General features: G+C 40.8%; 2 protein-coding genes across 2 annotated transcripts in view; both read left to right on the forward strand.

Annotated features, from left to right (window-relative positions):
* The first annotated feature begins 810 nt into the window (after positions 1-810).
* Positions 811-12,804, forward strand: LOC119410846 (beta-galactosidase-1-like protein 2). Its single transcript, XM_037677768.1, has 12 exons — positions 811-818; positions 1,763-1,896; positions 1,968-2,105; positions 2,208-2,288; positions 2,403-2,509; positions 6,271-6,417; positions 6,498-6,569; positions 8,037-8,115; positions 8,456-8,543; positions 8,667-8,781; positions 12,436-12,552; positions 12,694-12,804. The coding sequence occupies exons 1-12, from the start codon at positions 811-813 to the stop codon at positions 12,802-12,804; spliced, it is 1,197 nt and encodes a 398-aa protein (XP_037533696.1).
* A 759-nt stretch (positions 12,805-13,563) lies between these two features.
* The window catches only part of ilvbl (ilvB (bacterial acetolactate synthase)-like), a 13,431-nt gene continuing 7,248 nt past the window's right edge, over positions 13,564-19,746 (forward strand). Inside the window, exons 1-8 of the mRNA XM_037677769.1 lie at positions 13,564-13,789; positions 14,197-14,398; positions 15,758-15,885; positions 15,976-16,226; positions 17,112-17,211; positions 17,375-17,472; positions 17,810-17,946; positions 19,447-19,547. Coding sequence (XP_037533697.1) covers positions 13,676-13,789; positions 14,197-14,398; positions 15,758-15,885; positions 15,976-16,226; positions 17,112-17,211; positions 17,375-17,472; positions 17,810-17,946; positions 19,447-19,547 — 1,131 coding nt within the window. The 5' untranslated portion in view covers positions 13,564-13,675. The remainder of the gene's footprint in view (positions 13,790-14,196; positions 14,399-15,757; positions 15,886-15,975; positions 16,227-17,111; positions 17,212-17,374; positions 17,473-17,809; positions 17,947-19,446; positions 19,548-19,746) is intronic.

A 19,746-nucleotide genomic window follows, 5' to 3' on the forward strand; every position in this document is an offset into this window, starting at 1 on the left:
TGACCCATCAGAATGAATGCGGTCATTTATTGAACAGAATCAAAATTTAACATCAAAACATTGTACACTTGATTAGCTGATCTGGTTCTGATTAATAAAACTTGGCACGTTTTACTTAATAAGACAACAGGACTTGAAGGAGGCATCTAGACTAATGGGAAATGAAGGAGTTTAAACGGAGAGAAAAGATGGATGAGGGAAAGTGTGTTGACTAGGAATGGCACCCTTCATCCAATCCCAGCTCAGCCCCGGTACACTCGGTGCGTGGCGACTCGTTACCTTTGCTCAGCTCAGGTACAGAGATCCATTTCAACGCTACCTTTCAGCGTCTCCGGTCAGGATGGCTGAGAATCGTCCGAAGTAGTGACGGTACTCCGTTCAACAGAATAAGCTTCCTTAGAAGTTGTAGGGCATTACACCCGGGTAAGTTCACAGCGAGGCGCTGTGACTCCAGCTGGGATGGACGGACCCTCGTCTCACGGTCAAATCCATCAGCTATTGATTAAATCTGAAAGTTCCTTAGGAACTCTCAGGAAGACTTCAGTCAGAGATTCCACTCAGAAATGGAGGACTCCATGAAAGACTGAAGAAGACCCCAGGAAGACTCCGGTCAAAGACTCAAGAAGACTGAAGACTGAGAAGTTCCAGGAAGTGTGGACTCAAAGAGTTCTCACTTCTGGTCACTTCAGGACTTCCTGATTGGTTGAAACTACCAACAGAGTGTGGTTCTAGTGATGTCAGAGGGTCATTACAAGTCAAGAAAACAGCAGGAATGTTTTAGAGACTTTCAGTTCAGACAGAAGACACGTTATGGCGAAGTGGGAGGAAGCAGGTGCCAATAGCTTCTTATTTACCGTCTGCTAGGTTTAAAAACAATCCACTTCGTTCTAATAACTCCTTTCTGACTTTCGACCGACATCACTTCTTCTCATTTCAGACAGAAGATCAAAAATGCACAATTACTTTGTAAATAGACATTTTACTTGATTTCTAATTTAAATGAGGATTAAAAAAATCATTAATACTGTTTCACAGTTGATTTAAAATGAGTGGTTCACTTCAACATTTAGAAATGGTATGAACTAAACATACTTTTGATTTATCAAAATATTGTAAAATAGTAATGATACTATAAAAGAAGAGTGTTCTTTCAATTGATTAGTTCAGGATACGATTAGACAGTCTCTGGATGAGCTAATTTGTATTTCTGGATTCAAATCAATGAAATAACAGTTCCTGTCCCATGAAGGTCTTCAGAGGCAGGTTTTGGTCGGAGGCCGAGTTCACTACATTACCTTTAATCTATGGGGGCCAAGGCCACGATTGGCCACCCCTGACTCCACCATTACTAACTCTACTTGAACTTGTTCCCTCATTGAGGACTGAACTAGGCAATAGGGCCTTCTCCTACTCCGCTCCTGTTTCCTGGAGTATCTTACAAAAAGATCTGAAGCTCTCGGCCTGGACATCTCTAAGTGACTTTAAACGTCTGTTAAGCTCATGGCAAAAACCAATGCAGACATGTTCCTGTTTTTAGTTTTCTACACCGCCTTCCAATCAATTTGTTAAAAAAAAAAAAAATGTACGCATCCTTTATGATTGTCTATTGTTGTCGTTGTCCACTGTTGTCATCACTCTTTGTTAAAATCAGGTCTCTCTTGTAAATGAGTCCCTGAGGCTCAATGGTACTAACCTGTATAAATAAAAGGTTGAATGGATGAACATCTTACACCAAAAACTTTAATTCCCTGTTCATTTCCAGTCTAGAAAAACACTCATACTTCTGGGTGTTCTGTCTTTTTTCTGTGAAGCCCCAAAAACCTCTGATGGTGATGGAGTACTGGTCTGGCTGGTTTGACACTTGGGGAGAGCACCATCATGTCTTCCACGCAGAAGGTAAAGAAACTGAACCACATTGGAACGTTTCTGTTCTCCGGACTGTCCTACCTGTGAGCTGCACTCTGCAGATATGCTCGCTGTGGTGGCTGAAATCTTGGAGAGGGGCGTTTCCATCAACCTCTACATGTTTCATGGAGGGACTAACTTTGGCTTCGTGAATGGAGCCATGGACTTTGGGACCTACAAACCTCAGGTCACAAGTTACGGTAGGACGTGAAGAACTAAAAGCAATGAGTGCATACAAAGCTGTAGAATATGTTCTCTGGTAAAACAGCAATGGCTTCAAACTGGTTTTTGTTCATTGGCAGATTATGATGCTCCGCTCTCTGAGGCTGGAGACTGCACCATCAAATATCACCTTCTGAGGAATCTGTTCAGCCAGTATCACTGTAAGACCTTCAGTTATCTACAAATTTAACTGGAAGAGACATTTCTTTCTATGAATTTGGACTTTCATCCAAAACTGCTGACTGTCTTATTGAATTAGTCGACATGTGTTCCAGCTGAGCCTCTTCCTGAAGTCCCCCTGCCTCAGGAGAGGGTGGCTTACCAGACTGTTTTAACACAGCAGCACATCTCCCTGTGGGACAGCCTCCAGTTCACAGACAAGGTGAGCACCTTATGGGACAGGTTGTACGTGACCCGTCACATCGAAGTTCAGATATAAGCCACTGTAGTGCATCAGTTGAAAAATTTGTGATAATTTCTCAAATATAATTAACACCGGGCAGCACAGTGGCGCAACTGGTAGAGCTGCTGCCTCTCAGTGAGCAGGTCCTTGGTTCAAACCCCGGTCCAGGGGCCTTTCTGGGTGGAGTTTGCATGTTCTCTCCGTGCATGCGTGGGTTTTCTCTGGGTACTCCGGTTTCCTCCCAGAGACCAAAAACATGCATGTTAGGCTGATTGGTAACTCTAAATTGTCCCTAGGTGTGAGTGAGAGAGTGAACGGTTGTTTGTTTCGTTTGTCTCTATGTGTCCCTGTGATGGAGTGGAGACCTGTCCAGGGTGTACCCCGCCCCTCGCACAGTGATTGTTGGACATGGGCACCGGCGACCCCCGTGACCCAAAATGGAAGAAGCGGGTAAAGATAATGGATGGATGGATGGACTTCCATCAGTCTGAGGAGCCACAACAAACTCGGTCTTATAAATAAATTTAACTTTGTTGGCTGTGGCTGCCTGCCTGGGAGGAGTCGACGAGGGACAGGACGGCCCCCAGAAACCATCTTAGCTCCAGCAAACTGGTTGGTCCACTTAAGGAGTTTACTGCTTGGTGGGGAAACAGTTTACTGGAACTCCTCAGACTGATGAAGCCCTCCGGATAGAGGGTGAAATGTCTCTATAAAAAACAAGCTGTCCAGATGACCTGACTGAGAATTATTGTGAGAATTATTGGATTTGATACCTGGATGATTGAGTATGAATTTAGATATTTTGAACCATTCTGGTTATGTCTAAAAAAGTTAAATCTGGTCCTCTGGACATTCAAAAAACAAAACAAAGCAAAACAACAACAAAAAAAGTAGAAACCTTTCGCCTTTCATCCAAAAGACTTCCTCAGTCTGAGGTGCTGTATTCAGCTCAGTCTTATAAATAGCACCTTCTCAGAGTGGATCAACCAGTTTGCTGCTGACAACCAAAAGAGCAAAACTGGTTGATCTACTCTGAGAAGGTGCTATTTATAAGACTGAGTTTGTTGTGGCTCCTGGTGAAGCCTTTTGGATGAAAGACTAAATGTTTCAGAAAAAAAAAAGAAACAGTCCAGAGGACCTGACTTAACTTAGTTGGATTTTTTTTACCTGGATTATTGAACATGAACTTTGAGACTTATTCCAGCTGTAAAATCTTGATATCCAAATACAGTATGAGGTTTTCTCTTTCAAATGCCGTCAAGGAATCCTTATAAAAATATGCTAAAAACAGGATTCAAACCAAATAGGTTATTCCAATTAGCCATCATGGTTGCAAGGTTCATAACACGAAACAAGAAGAATCATATTTGAAGTTTAAATGCAAAACGTGAGATTTACTTACAGGTGATTCGAGGAAATATGTAGAAGGGAGTCTGCTGAGGTAATGGTAACAAGGAAGTTCGGGTCTAATAATGCTGAAAGACAAGTTCTTACAGTTTCCAAAGGTTGGTCCGCAGAGAGAAAGGCTGGAGATTCTAGGGGAGTAGACAGGCAGGCAGGTAGCAATAGGTTCCAAAGGTCTGATCCAGTTTGAAGACTCAGGAAGCACTTATGTAAATATGATAAAGTGTTTAGTTTAATTTGAAAACATCAAATTTAATCTTAATCCCTGATTTGATGTGATGGGTTATATTTATTAAAATTCAAAATACAAGGTGCTAAAATTAAACTAGTTTCCAGACAGTCTTACGTTCCCAGATGAATCTGATCTGCTCCCCAAACCGAACTTTTTTACACACCACCATCTCTGCACTTTCTCAATATTGTCGGACCTCCTTTGACCAAGTTAAGTCCTGTCCTTTATCTGAGTTTGTGGGTGGCTAAATGACACAGGACTGCTATGAGACATGGAGCAAGGTGCGGAGCAGGGAGGAAGAATAGGTGTAGCTGACCACGATGTGGGATATACTAAGTAAACAACTATGAGAAATGATCCTGTGCTTAATACACTTATAAATCACACATAAAGTGTTTAAAAGTAAATTATAAATATAAACTGGCTTCAGTGGTGATTTTAGCCTCTTTTTGGGTCCCTACATGCTAACTCAGCACCCCTGACAAATAAAGAACCCATCATTAGGATCAGGAAACTCAGTTCTCAAACCTTAGATCCACCAAAATATTGAACAAATATTGAATAAATGATGACAGTTTTAAAATGGGCCAATATTTATTTATTTTTGTTGCAGTAATCAGATCCCTGACCTTCCTCAATCAATCCAGTAGGCACATGAGCAACTGACCAATCAGTGACCTCAATTTGTCCTGAAGTGAACGCCTCTTACCTGCAGAGATGCAGCGGTTTGACATTACGAACGCTTTGTAATCATAGAGATTAAATAACAGAGTTTATATATTTTGTTTCATGTTATTCTAATGTATAAACCTGTAAAAACTCACCAGAATGCAGGAATCCAGAATTTGGGGGAGTGGTGGCGCAGAGGTTAGAGAGGTGGGCTTGTGATCTGAAGATCGCCGGTTCACGCCCTGGCCCCGACAACATCAAAATTGTGGGTGGGGTAGGTGAAACACCCACACTTGCCCCTACCCTCATTCGCCCCACTCTGGGCCCATGAGCAAGGCCCTTAACCCCCACCATGTGCTCCCTAAAACAGGTCTCTCTTGAAAATGAGTTCTCGTGGCTCAATGAGACTAACCTGGATAAATAAAGGCTAAATGAAAAAAAAAAAAAAAAATGGCATCTTCGTCATTCAAAATTCTCTGGGGGAGGACCCCCAGACCCCCCACCCACCCCCCTTCTGGTCTGTGAAAATATTGTCTGACATTTCTGCCATTAAACTAGTCTGTGGTGCAAAAGAGTTTGGAGACCAATGTTCTAAACTCTTAAACCTACATCATTTTAACAACATATTTATATGTAGCTACTAAATTTTACTCACCATCGTGGCAGAACAGCAGCTCTCAGTTCTGCTCAGACTTACACCTACAGCAGCGTGTGTCCCCGCTCAGAAACACCAATGAGTCTGGGGGTCTGGTTCTGCTCCGGTTCTGCTCCAGTCCTGTGCAGCCGTTGAGCACCAAAGTGCATTTTGCACGACTGGTGGTCCGATTGAGTGGTCGAGATTTTTTTTTTTTTAAGTCCCAGGGGGCACATAGAAAGACCGGACTTACAGTGGTGCACATTGCCATTCAGATGTCTTCATGTCCTGACTAGCAGCTCTCAGGTTTGTTGAAGGGTCTGGAGGTCCGGTTCTGCTCTGGTTCTGGTCTGGTTTCCGGTAGGTTCCATGCAGCTCTCTGCATCTGCTGGGTGCCGAAGTCACTGTAAGTGTTGAACTTTTTCTGATCAGATCAAAACTTTCCTTCTAGTATTTCAGCTGAGGGCAACAGGACTTCTAGGTGAGGCACTGTTGGCTTCTGGGAAATGTAGTCCTCATGAGTGGCGATACAGTGTAGGCTTATTGAGAGAAAACTACAAAATGGCAGCACCTGTCCGAAGTTTTTTTTTACTCTTTACTGTACAATATCCCGTACTGTCCCAGTCACGTGATATTAAAGTTGACAATCATGTGTCGTGTACAATTATTTTTCGTGTACAATCTCACTTTTGAAAAAACGCAAAAGCGAGTCCGCGAATGTAAAACCACGAATTATCGAGGGACTACTGTATTCATGTTTTTAAACTGTCGTTTCCAACATGTGGTTATTGACCCACGCAGCCGTACCAGTCAGAGAGGCCTGTAAACATGGAGAATCTGCCAGTCAACGACAACAACGGTCAGTCCAGTGGTTACACTCTGTATGAAACCACCATCAGCAGAGGAGGAACGCTGAGCTCCCAGAACAACATCAGGGACAGAGCGCTGGTGAGCGCATGGAGAGTCAACCATTATTACACACTGTGGTGCAGAAAAGTGTTGCCAAAGTACCTGCTGATGTTCTCCAGGTGTTCGTGGATGGACAGTTTGTTGGATGTTTGGACTACAAGTGCCATGAGGTCACGCTCCCTGAAGCTGAGGTATTTATTTCAAAATGTCTCATCCAAACGTCTCATTTGCTGAAGACATGTTAAACACAAACTTTTCAAATAACACTTAGGTTTTGAGTAAATTCCAAAAAAGGCAAGACCAACCTTTTAATTGACAATAAACATACAATAAAAAAATAACAAAATGAACTACAAAATACTTTACATGAAAAATGCCAAGGAAAAAAGAAGGAATAAAACTTTGAACCTGTGCAAGTTTTACTTAAGACGTTCTCAACCAAACCGAGCATAAAACAGGACAAGTAAAAAAAGTCAGTAGAACAGAACAATATAAACAAGTGGTGCCCCCAATGTCCTCCGTCTCTGAGGGATTTGACTTGTGAATGTTTGTAGTTTTGGAAATTAGTGTTTTTCTGGAATTGAACAGGGAATGAAAGTAAACTTTAATGTTTTTGGTAGAAGGTATTCAGGTGGGTAGGAGTTACACTGTGGAGAAGAACAATTTTCCTCTTCCGATGCTTTGAATGGAGCCAGTTGAGGTGGTTCGGGCATGTCCAACTGGGAGGAGACCTAGGGAAAGACCGAGGACGAGTTGGCGAGAATGTCTCTCGGTTGACCTGGGAATGCTTTGGGGTCCTCCCAGAAGAGCTAGAAGAGGTGGCTGTGGAAAGAGATGTCTGGGCCACCCGCTCAAGCTTCTGCACCCGCGACCCGACTTCAGAACAAGTGGAAGATAACGGATGAATGGATCTTCCGAGGCAACACAGAGTGACAGCTCCTGGAGAGTGGAGGGAGCAATTTTATCCACCACCAGGTTCAATGCTGGAGTCAGAGGGTGGCCAATGGTGGCCTTGGTCCCCATAGATAATCTTCGGCCACCCAAAGGGCTACCCCAATCATTTGAGGAAAATATACTTTTAAGCAATATAAAACTAGAATACAATTTTCTCAAATGATAGGGATATCTGGTTTTTATATACTGTATGCACGGAGGTGGCCATCTTGGATTTTCAAGTGGCATCCCAATTTTTGATAAGGACCTTTCAGACACCTAGATGCACATTTGCTGAGGGTATCTTTTACAGCTTTTCAGGCATCATCTAAACTAAATAAGGATCAATTTGGATCAACATGTTTCTTTCATGTCTCTTTAATATTTAGTCTTGCTTATTTCAGCAAGACAATGCCAACAACACTCAGAAGATAAAAAAAAAATAAAGCATGTGATAAACTGGCATGCAACATAAAACACAGTGAAATCCATTAATCTGCTTTAGTTTTGGAAATTCAGCTTTATGGCAGTTACCCAAAAACATTTTCATGTGTATTTTTGTTTATTTCAAATATTTTCACAAATCTATAAAAATCGGAAACCAAATTTTCACAATCTGCACATTTTTCTAAATGTTTGTTTTTTTGTTTTTGTTGTTTGTGTTTCTATATAAGACGTTTTCTCAAGCGAACTCTCCCATTAACCTCCGTGTTTGTGTCCTAAAGGCCCACAGGACTCTGGCTTTGCTTGTGGAGAACTGTGGACGAGTGAATTATGGAAAAGCTCTGGATAACCAGCGCAAAGGTATTCAGACATTACTGTCATTTCATAAATATACATTGGTTTGTGGTGTTGTTTTATCTTTACTGTTGCATTGTTCCTCTGTTTGTCAAACCTGAACATTGTTTAAGAGAAGACGCTCTCAAAGCTTGGCTTAAACTAAAGAGACATTATTCAGTTGTTTGTAAAGTTAATCAAATTTTCAGTCAACTTAAATAAGTAAAATCACTTGTAGACAAAACCTAAACTTTCTTATCTTTATTTGTTTTGGGACACAGTAACCATGTAGGCTATTGTACCAAAAGTTTTCTTTCAGTCTTCAGACCCCTCCGCTCCTCTCAGTTTGCCGGGTAATCTGTTGCAGGAATTGTAGGGGACATTGTGCTGAATCACACCCCGCTGAGAGGATTCACCACATTCTGTTTAGACTTGAAGCCAAGCTTCATAAAAAGGTTTGTTGTCTGAATTAGTTTTCAACCTCTGAGAAAATCATCAAACTTTGTCTTGTTTGCCATTGAAACTTGGAGAAACGATCGTAATGGGTCTTCTGAAGAAATCAGATTTTTCTCCCCCAGATTATCAAACTCATGTCAGTGGAAAACTGACTCGCAGTCACCGTCTGTCCCAGGATTTCTCCAGGCCAGACTCTGTGTGGATGGTCCACCCAAAGACACTTTCATCAAACTCCCTGTGAGCACAATGACATTTGTCTACTAAGTTGCACTTAAAAGGTCAAGGAAGTTATTTGATTTAATTACACTTTGTGTTAATATAAAAAAAAAAACCATAAAAGTCTGAGCTTACTTTTATTTCCACATGTGCAGCTGCACTTCAAGCCAGAAGAGTCAAATCGTCAAATTTATTTATAAAGCACATTTCAGAATCAATTCAACTTTATTGTGTTTTGTAAAAATTAAGAACACAAAGTAGACTGAAAACAGTGTAGGTAGAAGCCCAAGATTATTATACCTTCACTTTTTGTTGTACATAAAACATCAAAATCAAAGCAGCAGAGTTTTTCCTATATAATATTCTAAAACATGTCAAGAAATTCCGACTAAATCGACAGACAAACTCATTAAAAACACACACAAACAAGTTGAAAAAAAAAAAAGCGAACTTTATTATATTTGTTTGACAAATTATTTTTATAGATTTTTTAAGTTAAAGAGTGAAAAACACAATTGTAACTCCTCACAACAACTATTCTACACCTGAATCCCTCTAACTGAAGTACAGTTGTTTTTGATTTTTGTCCTAACCTTTGTTGTTGTTGTTGTTTTTAATTATAAATCCTTCTCTCTTAAATCATAGCTTTTCTCTCTAATTTTGAACCACTTCTGTATACACCTTACACCACATTTAAAAACAAGCAGCTGTTAATGCTTAACAATAAAAGCAATGGCGGTAATTTAAAGGGGCAAAAATTAATTAAAAGCATAAAAAAAAAACATAAAACACAAAACAATAAAATACTAAATCAAAACACATTAAATGTCAGTGAAAACACATGTATTTATTAAATAGAGATTTAAAAACAGGAAGTGAAGTGGCCTGTTTAATGTTGTGTGTGGGGGGGGGAGGGGGGGGGCATAGATTGTTCCAAAGTTTAGGGGCCGCGAATGAAAAAGCCCGATCTTAGGCCCAAGACTGAAATGTATTTGTTCCTACGACTGAACTCTTATGGACAGAGACCTCTGAGGTCATTCCTGAGATCTGGTGGAACCATTTTTCCAGTTTAACTCTTGGGCCACGGAGAGTCACAGCCTCAAGTGCTTCGATGACCTCTAGCAATTCACTTCAGTTCAGTTTATTTATGTAGCGCCAAGACACAACAGAAGTCATCTCAGGGCACTGAACAGAAACATTCATAAATAGTATATATATATATGTATATATATGTGTATATATATATATATATATACTGTATAAGGTAAAGAGTATTGGTCCGAGCACTGAACTCTGAGGAACTCCATGACTAACTTTGGTGTATGAAGAAGATTCATTATTTACATTTACAAAATGGAATCTATCAGATAGATATGATTTAAACCAATTTAGAGCTGTTCCTGTAATCCCAATATCATAGTCAAGTCTTTGTAGTACAATATTGTGATCAACTGTATCAAATGCAGCACTGAGGTCTAACAGGACCAGATTGTCAGAGTTCATGAAAATATCATTAGTGACTTTCACCAGTTGTGTTTCTGTGCTGTGTTGAGCTCTACACCCTAACTGAAACTTATCAAACAAATTATTTCTTTGTAGATATTCACAAAACTGACTGTCACCACTGAGGCTTTGACTTTCCACCACTTATTTAGGTCCTTTGCTGGTCCTTGGTATTTATACAACTACTTCTGGATGTTACAGTTGTCTGTTTGTCAGTCTGGATCTGAAACTCCCACTGTGACATTCTTCAGTACCACTGGTGAAACCTCCCACTTTGACAGCAAGACCTCCAGCCCATATAAGTGGCACAGATGTTCCTGGACACTGTTATAGCGTGCCATGAATGCTTTGGCTACCTGGATTACACCTTGCAATTTTGTGCTGGATGATCTCAGTGGCATCTTTGCACAACATGCATTTTGGATCCTAATGCTCTTGTACTGCCATGATTTGTACCACTGTGCTGTCTTTCAGTCCAGCCTTCTCTGGGGGGGATTTGTCTTTTATGGTAGGCTGGAACAGTTGCTGTGTGACTTTTAAACAGAAGATTGGGGGTTAATACCACAGTTCAACCAACCTCTAGTGACCTTGTTCAGTAATGAGCAGGAGACAAAGAAATTATGCTTTGCCAGATAAGATGCCACTCAGATTATCACGGGGAGCCAGGACTATAAGGAAAGGGGGTCACTATCATCCCCACCTTGCAAGTTTGGGTACCAAGCCCCACAGAAACACCCTGATGAACTGAATACATCGGCAGCTGAACTGAGACTGGAGGTCAGGACCAGGTGAAACACCTACAGCAGTGGACCTCAATTTCACTGCAGCGAGGTCCGCCTGAGGAAGTCTTTCTCTAGAAAAGGTCTAGAATGTCCATCCATCCATCCATCTTCTTTACCCGCTTATTCCATTTTGGGTCACGGGGGTCGCTGGTGCCCATGTCCAGCAATCATTGTGCGAGGGGTGGGGTACACCCTGGAAGTCCATCACAGGGCCACATAGAGATAAACGAGACAAACAAATATTCACTCTCTCACTCACACCTAGGGACAATTTAGAGTTACCAGTCAGCCTAACATACATGTTTTTGGACTGTGGGAGGAAACCGGAGTACCCGGAGAAAACCCACGCATGCACAGAGAGAACATGCAAACTCCACCCAGAAAGGCCCCTGGACCGGGGTTTGAACCAGGGACCTGCTCGCTGAGAGGCAGCAGCTCTACCAGTTGCGCCACCGTTCTGCCCCGGTCTAGAATGTCTGTTTTTAAATTTTCTTTTAGTGACAATCATGCTGGTTTTCTTCACTCAACATGTTGTGTTTTCAGGCCTGGACATCTCTGTGTGCTGGCAGCAGACAGAAACCAAAGGCCAGACCTGAGAATTACTGTCAATACTAGAAAAGCTCTCTGCATAAAATAAATGACCATAAATTATAGCAAAGCTATGCTGTATAAAAGGGGTTACAGAGAAAATGTTGGCAGATAAATAAAAATATGCAAGTAATCTGTTTAATTTTACTGAGATTCAAGAACAGATCTGGGTACAGATAAGACTTTATTTGGGCTCAAATCTGGACCTCAGTCCACCTGTTGAGGACCTCTGACCTGCACCCCTTACCAAGCGACCAAGTACTTTCTGAAAACCTGTAAAAAAAATGGGGACTCAGTATTATTAACTATCTCTACTATGGGTGACCTAATACATTTTTTCCAGATTGAGTACAAGTACTTCAATTTGGGTACTTGCCGATAAGGTGTAGTGATACAGATTATGAGTTAGTACTTAAAATTTACACACTGACTTCAGAAACATTTATTTTATTAAAAACACATCAAACCATCTGCTGTCTTACATCACTTGTGTTTATCTTGAAATATCTTTGAAGTATGAACATTTTAAAATTTATTTTCTTTTGGTTATTTACAAAGTGAAAAAGGAAATGATGCCACCAAGCATAAAAGTGCTATCGGTCTGAAGTGTCTGGGTGTTTTTATGAGTACAAGGGTAGGCTACTTGATGCTGTTTAAAAACTGCACACTTGAGTCTGAAATTCAGAGAGCATTTCATGCAACACTAGAAAGCTGTTTTATGTGTTGAGATGCAGTAACTTATTGTAAAGCAGCGGTTTTCTCTGCATTGATTTACTGATCATAACAATGTATTGATCCACAGGGTTGGGGTAAAGGAGTTGTGTTTGTCAACGAGCAGAACCTTGGTCGGTACTGGATCATTGGCCCGCAGCATTTCCTTTATCTCCCTGGCCCTTGGCTCCGACGTGGAGAGAATCAGGTAATGTGTACTGCAGAGTTATCAAAACGATTTTATCAGCTTTACATCAGCTAGAGAGGAATTTGTCCTCTGCTTCATCAAACTGTTTTAATGTTGAGGCAAACTACGTGCAAAATGTTCATTTTTCTTCTTCTTTTTCAGATTACTGTCTTCGAGGAGCAAAAAACTGATGGAAAAATAGTGTTTTCAGAAAATCCTGATCATGGAAAGACTATTGATGTGTACAAAATGCCTTTTTGCACACTGCTGTAAAAAAGCAAACTATTTAAAATGTGCTAAAAAAATATGTTTTTGTAATAATATACAACTAATACATAGTGTGGTCATTAAAATATTTTTAAAAGTTGTATGTAGCAGTCTCTTTAATATGCATAACCAAATGTATTTGTTACAAACCTCTATAAAGCACAAACCGATGCATATCCAGTTATCATCAGTTATCATTCAGTTTGAACTTTGCTCTGATAAGATATGATTTGATTTGACAGCGAGAACCCTGACTGGCTTCCCATTGGACCAAGCATCTGTCTGTCAACACGTTATACCGCCCACATGCACACGGAAAGCAGCGGAACACAGCTGCGGCTTTTAATGAAGTAACCGGAAACCCAATAAGTTTATTTCACAATAAGAGAAAATGTTTTCTTTACTGATTATTATAAAATAATTATCATATTATGAACAATGAAAACTATAAGAATTAAAATAAGTCTACAATTAATAAAATATAAAGCACACGATAAGGCAATTAGAAGCGACAGAACTTTAGTATGCATTTATTTTGAAAATCCTAAACGGAAATGTAGCTCATTTATTTAGCTAGCTTCACCTGAGCACGAGCGCTGTCACCTGCCTGTGCTGGTGTCACTAGTTGAAGGAGAGTTGTCATTTGGACCTTTTAAGGACCTGTTACAATGGCCAGCACAGTTCATTTCAGTTGACTAAATATCGGCTGTGTAGTGAGTGTACTTGCTAACCTAACCGTTTGTAAAGCTTACAGTTGCAGGGGAGCACCTGAGTGTTTTTAGCCTAGCACGAATCAAGCTAAAAAAAAAAGGTTACACCATTAATTTTAGCCAAGTTTCATTTGCTTCATATGTAAGGCTTCGCCTCCCACCCCGACATGGAGTCGTTTACAATCCTCGGCAGTGTTCTTGGGTGCTCTGTTTGCGTTGCAGTAGGCGGGCTCGTGTTTGCTGCCTACAAACTTGGCGTTTTTTACCAATTGTTTCACAAGGTAAGTGTTCCCAACAGGTCTGCAACACCCTCGTTCACTGGCTAATCTGGTAGCTTTTGTGTTATCTTCAGTAAAGCATGGCACAGTTCAGTCGGTATATCTGTAAACTTCATCTGTGGACATAGAGTCACCTGAGCTCCAAGCTGTCACAGGTCTGAAAGGTGAGCTGAGCTCCTGTCATGTAAACTTTGGCCAGCCTTGTGGTTTGTAAAGGCCGTACCAGACACCTTTAGGTTGTTGGTAGGATTACACTCAGCCCTGCTGCTGTAGTCAAACGTGGAGGTGGTGTGACAGGTGACCTGACAGGGAGGGGCTCTCATCAGCTGTTTACTTAAGTCACTTTATAACCGGTTTAATTACTTCAGGGTTCCCGTTAGTAAAACATTAACTGAGTGTTATCGCTTCAGACGGAGACAAAGAGCCCCCGGCATGGAGGCGAGAGTGTGGCAGAGGTTCTCCGGGCTCATGGAGTCAAGTTCCTCTTCACCCTTGTTGGTGGGCACATCTCGCCTATCCTGGTGGCATGTGAGAAGGTTGGCATCCGCGTCGTGGACACAAGACACGAGGCCACGGCTGTGTTTGCTGCTGACGCTGTGGCGCGGCTCTCAGGTAAATGGACTGTACTTTCATAGCACCTTTCTATCTAATCAAGACACTCAAAGCTCTTTACAACACAATCTATGCCCTTGTTTACCATAGATCACTCTACTAGATCTATACAAAGACTAATCAGAGCTTTATCACATTCATACACTGATGGGACACATCAGAGGCAATGAGGGGTTCAGTGTCTTGCCCAGGGACACGTCGGCATGTGACTGCTGGTGGAATCGAACCCCCAACTCCCATTGGAGGACGACCGCCACCCATTCAGCCACAACCGCCCCTAGTATAGACAGATAGATTATTATTGACCCTGTGTGTGTGTGTGTGGGGGGGGGGGGGGTTCTTGTCTACCTGTTAGCAAAATATCACATGACCCACTAAGCAGATGTTCATGAAACACACAGAAATGAGGGGCAATCTAATTTAACATGGCCACACTATTTTTAAGGGTTAAAGAAAAGAAACTGCTCCAGCACATTTCTCAGTTTTAGATGATCCAACTCTGAATCTATGACATTAAAGGCAGTGGGTGATGGGCATTTCTTTAAGGAACATTTGGCCTTTTAATTATTTATAAAGGTTCTTAAATTGTGGTCTTCAATGACCAACAATGATCTTCAGGAATCAAGTCGGTCTCTGAGCGATATACAAAGTTTGTATAAACATACTCCTAAATATATTTGTAAACCTACTATCATCTGCTAGACATTGGTAGAAAAAAATTAAACATCTGTAATGTCATCTGAGTTTGTTTTCCAGTCCTGGGACCAGAAGAAGACCATTACCTATTTTTACATCTGCTCACGCTGAACGCAGTTTAATATTATTTTCTCTCTAAAAGTAATAGTTTCCTTCAAAGCAGTGAAATGTATATGATGATGATGGATAATAATTATTTTGTAACGCATGTATTTTGTTGTAAAGGCGTGCCGATGTTCAGAAATGAGCCCCTCCTGTTTGAAGGGGAGCCTCCTGCCACTGGAGACGCACTGACCGAAGGGCTTAGTGTTTAGTTTAATAACCGTGTTGCTCACAGGCATCTTTGCCTTTTAACTGGTTCGGTAATAAGCTCATATTTGACCGATTATTCTAAAAATAGGCTAAACTAGTTTGGTTTATTTTAAGTTCATGACTTCCCTGTATTTTGGCACGTGTTGACGGTGGTTCTGACACTGGAGGATCTGACTGTTGCGGTGTCGCTGGGCGTGTCTCGGTAGGTTTTACTCCAGCTAACGTTAAGGCTTGACTTCATTCCTGTGTCTTTGTTTGAACCCTGGGAACACGAACAATCTAGCTCCAGTCATTTAGATTGATATTGTAGTATTTTCCACAGATTATGATGTTTTTGCTGCTCCACACCAGGTACTGTTGGCGTCGCTGCAGTGACTGCCGGCCCCGGCCTGACCAACACGGTGACGGCTGTGAAGAATGCTCAGATGGCTGAATCTCCTCTGCTGCTCCTAGGAGGAGCTGCTGCTACACTCCTACAGGTGGGTTATGTACAGATTATTTAGAACACGTCAGTTAGGAGCCGATGCGTGTGGCTGTGTGTTTCAACTCTTGAACCGTTTGTGGCGCAGGGTAGAGGAGCGCTGCAAGACATCGACCAGATGTCCCTCTTCAAACCTCTCTGTAAGTTCTGCGCCTCCATCCGGACGGTTCGAGAGATCGTGCCCACACTCAGGAAGGCCCTGGCCATCGCTCAGTCCGGAACACCTGGTCCTGTTTTCATCGAGTTCCCCATTGACACACTGTACCCTTACCACCTGGTGTCCCAGGAGTTCGCTGTGAAGAACCCCCCCAAAGGCCTGATGGGAAAGTTTGTCTCCTGGTAAGTTATCAGAGTGCCCCACACTGATTTATCAATGTGTATTAATTGAACTGCTTCTGTTGATAATAAATGATGTGAATTAATATTTAGGCCTGTCACGATAACAAATTTTGCTGGGCGATTAATTGTCTCAGGAACTATTGCGATAAACAATAATATTGTTTGAAATTTGACAATAATTAGTAATTATTGTCAAATTTAAGATGAAAAGTTGCTCAATTTATTTTGTGTGTAGTACTTTTTTGACCACCAGATGGCAGTAAAAGACTGTTTGAACCGAAGGATGGATAGTGAGGGAGTGAGCAGCGTGTCTCTTTAAGAAAAAGGGGAGGGAGGCCCCTTGATGTGACATGGGCTGTTTCTTTTCCCTTTTTTTTTTGGTTCTCAAGATGGTGGACCCTCAGTGTAGTTTGAGCTCTTTAGCATAGCATTTGTCACACAAAGGTTTGAATAAAAATCAGTAAACAAGTTTTCAGCTTCTTTATGCAGAGAAAAATAACTTTTTAGACGAAGGCACAGGTTTCAACCATGAATTTTGGAGCTTCAACAAGACGGAGGTTTTTTCCCCCTCGAGGTCAGCCTGTTAGCTTAGCTCGTAGCTTAGCTGCTTTTAACCATAGACGTTATTTATGTCTGTGCTTTTAACGATCCAAAAATGTGATTTTGAACAATTGAAATAGATTTTAAAGAGAAAAGAGAAGGGGAGGGGTCAGTGAAGAGTACTCGAGTTGATCTTTTTGTCATCCAGTGTCTTCAGTAGAAAGAGAGAGACATGAAGAAACGCTAAAGCCGATAAATGAAAATGAGGTTGATACTTTTCATTCATCATGTGATTATGATTTATTGTTTATTGCGACAGGCCTATTATTATTTAATATTTGTAAGGTACCTCAACAACCACCTCATGAACCTTTTCGCTGGAGCCTGGGAGACCAGAGAGGTTTCTCCGCTTCCTGTCCACGTCCCTCAGGCCACAGACGATCAGGTAGTCCTGCTCTTCAAAAGAAACTTCAGATATTATTACTTCAGTGTTCCTGATGATGTAGGGTTTTTAGATTAATATTTTAATTAGGTACTTCTCTCACTGCATGCAGTAATAAAAATGATAACCTGTTTGTATCTTTATTTTTTCCCACAAATCAAATCAGTTACAGAAGTGTATCGAGCTGCTGAGCCGGGCCAAGAAACCCGTCATTCTTCTGGGAAGCCAAGCAACGTTACCGCCAACACCAGTGGAGGATATCCGGTAAAGAACTGTGATGTGTGGTGTTTGAACACACAATATCTAACGTGTAACAATTCTCTAAAGTCATTGTTCAAACTTGGATAATAAAAATCCTGACAGTTTGAGAGAAATGTTGAGGACAATTGTGTGTGTGTGTGTGTGTGTGTGTGGGGGGGGGGGGACAGGCAGGGACACTGGAACGTAAATCTAACACAGAACAAACATTTGTGTCGGTTTATTCTTTGTATTTGCTGGATTGATGCAACTTAAAACTTTAAGTAAAAATGAGATGGTGGTTATTATCTTTTCACAGTTCAGCTTTTTATCTCATGTCCTTAAAAATGTCCCTGCTTTACAGAAAGGCTTTGGAGGACCTGGGTGTCCCCTGCTTCCTGGGGGGAATGTCTCGTGGCATGTTGGGTAAAGACAGCCCCATACACATTCGACAGAACCGACGAGATGCTCTGAAAGAGGCCGACCTGGTCCTCCTGGCAGGTAAGACTTCAGCCTCACTGTACAGTAGAGCAGTGGTCTTAAAGGGCCGAGACCCCAAGATGGGTCACAAAACACCGTCAGGGGGTGGGGTGGGGGGTCCTGAGATAATCTCCAGAAATGAAGCAAATTTTTAAAAATAAATCCTACAGGCATATTTAACTAAAATTGTTACAGAAGATAATACAGTGGTCATAATAGAAAAAAGCAGTCCATGTTTAAGCTGTTTGTGTCGTCATTGTGTGAATGTTCATGAAGCATTCACACCGTCGTCGTCCTTTTTTCTTCCGTACATTTTTCGGTGCGATTCTCATCCCGCAGTTTTCAAACTATTTCAACAAATCGTAATTCAAAACGTTCAGCTCTTTCGGAACAATCCTGCTGTTGGTATTGGTGAAATTTTTAGCTTTTTGAAATATTTAGCCTTTTCTGCCATTATTTTTTTCTCATGGAAAATGAATTGAGCTCATTTTACATCCTTCAGATCTTTAGATCTGTTTACAACCTTTTACTGCTCCTTTCACATTTTGTTCTGCTTTAGCTTCTTTCAGCTTCCTTGTGCAAAGTTAAACTTTTTCAGCTTCTTTCAGCTAATTTCAGCTGTTTCTTCAGCTGTTTCTTCAGCTGTTTTGTGCTTCTTTCAGATTCTTTCTGCTAACTACAACATTTTTGTGCTTCTTCTAACTTCTTTCTGCACATTTCAGCTTGTTATGCTAAATTCATCATATTTTTTGTAAGTTTCAGCTTTTTCTGCTATTTCAACTACTAATGTATATAGCTGTTTTTATGGTAATTTTAGCTTTTTCAGCCAATTCCACTTTTTTTCCACTCATTTCAATTTTTTTTAGTCTACTTCAGCAAAAATGTGCTCTCCACCTCTAGTAATTTAAGTTTTTCTGCTTTTCAGTTACTTTTCAGCTGTTTTATGCTAATTTAATCTTTTTTCAGATAATTTCCAGTCTTTTGTGCTAATTTCTGCTTCTTTCAGTAAACACATTTTTTTTGTTTGTTTTCTTCCGCTCATTAAGCTTGTTCTACCTTTTCAGTTACCTTTTCTTAGCATTTTTTTAGCTAATTTCAGCTGTTTTCAGATAAATTCTAGTTTTTCATGGTAATTTCTGCTACTTTCAGCCTAATTAACTTCTTTATGCTAATTTCAGCTTATGCTCCTTTCAGCTTTTTTCTGCTAGTTTCAACTTTGTCTTCCATTTCAGCTACCTTTTTAGCTGTTTTTGTGCAAATTTTAGCTTTTTCAGCTAATTGCAAAAATGTTTAGCTCATTTCAGCTCCTTTCACTTCTTTCTGGTAGTTTTTATTCAGCAAATATGTGTTCTTTCTGCTTTCTTCTGCTAACTTAGGCTTGTTTTTTCCATTTCAGCTCCATTTCAGCATGTTTTTAACTCATTTCAGTTTTTTCAGCAAGTTCTTAAGCAAAAAGCATTCACACTGCATTTTCACAGGAAATGCATTTTCCCTAGTTGTACATTAATCTTCCTTTTTTAGGCTACATTTGTGTCGTTCATCCAAGAGTACTTGGGGTCACAGGTCTTTGTTATTTTGGGGGTCAGAAGCTAAAAGGTTTTGGATCCACTGGAGTGGACTGGGTAACTCTTTCTGAAAACAAAAGCTGCTGTGAAAACTTCTGTTCCTTATCTAAAAAAGTTAAATCTGGTCCTCTGGACATTCAAAAAAACCCAAAACAAAGCAAAACAACAAAAAATGTAGAAACGTTTCGTCTCTCGTCCGAGAGACTTCTTCAGTCTGAGGTGCTGTTTTCAGCTCAGTCTCTTAAATAGCACCTTC

This window comes from Nematolebias whitei, chromosome 6 (assembly GCF_014905685.2).
Source record: "Nematolebias whitei isolate Nwh7 chromosome 6, NemWhi1, whole genome shotgun sequence".
NCBI lineage: Eukaryota > Metazoa > Chordata > Actinopteri > Cyprinodontiformes > Rivulidae > Nematolebias > Nematolebias whitei.

Bases quoted from the DNA above. Each gene is read 5' to 3' on its own strand.
- LOC119410846 (XM_037677768.1), top strand. The intron at 6,570-8,036 runs GTATTTATTTCA...TGTGTCCTAAAG, and splicing joins TCACGCTCCCTGAAGCTGAG to GCCCACAGGACTCTGGCTTT. The intron at 8,116-8,455 runs GTATTCAGACAT...AATCTGTTGCAG, and splicing joins TCTGGATAACCAGCGCAAAG to GAATTGTAGGGGACATTGTG.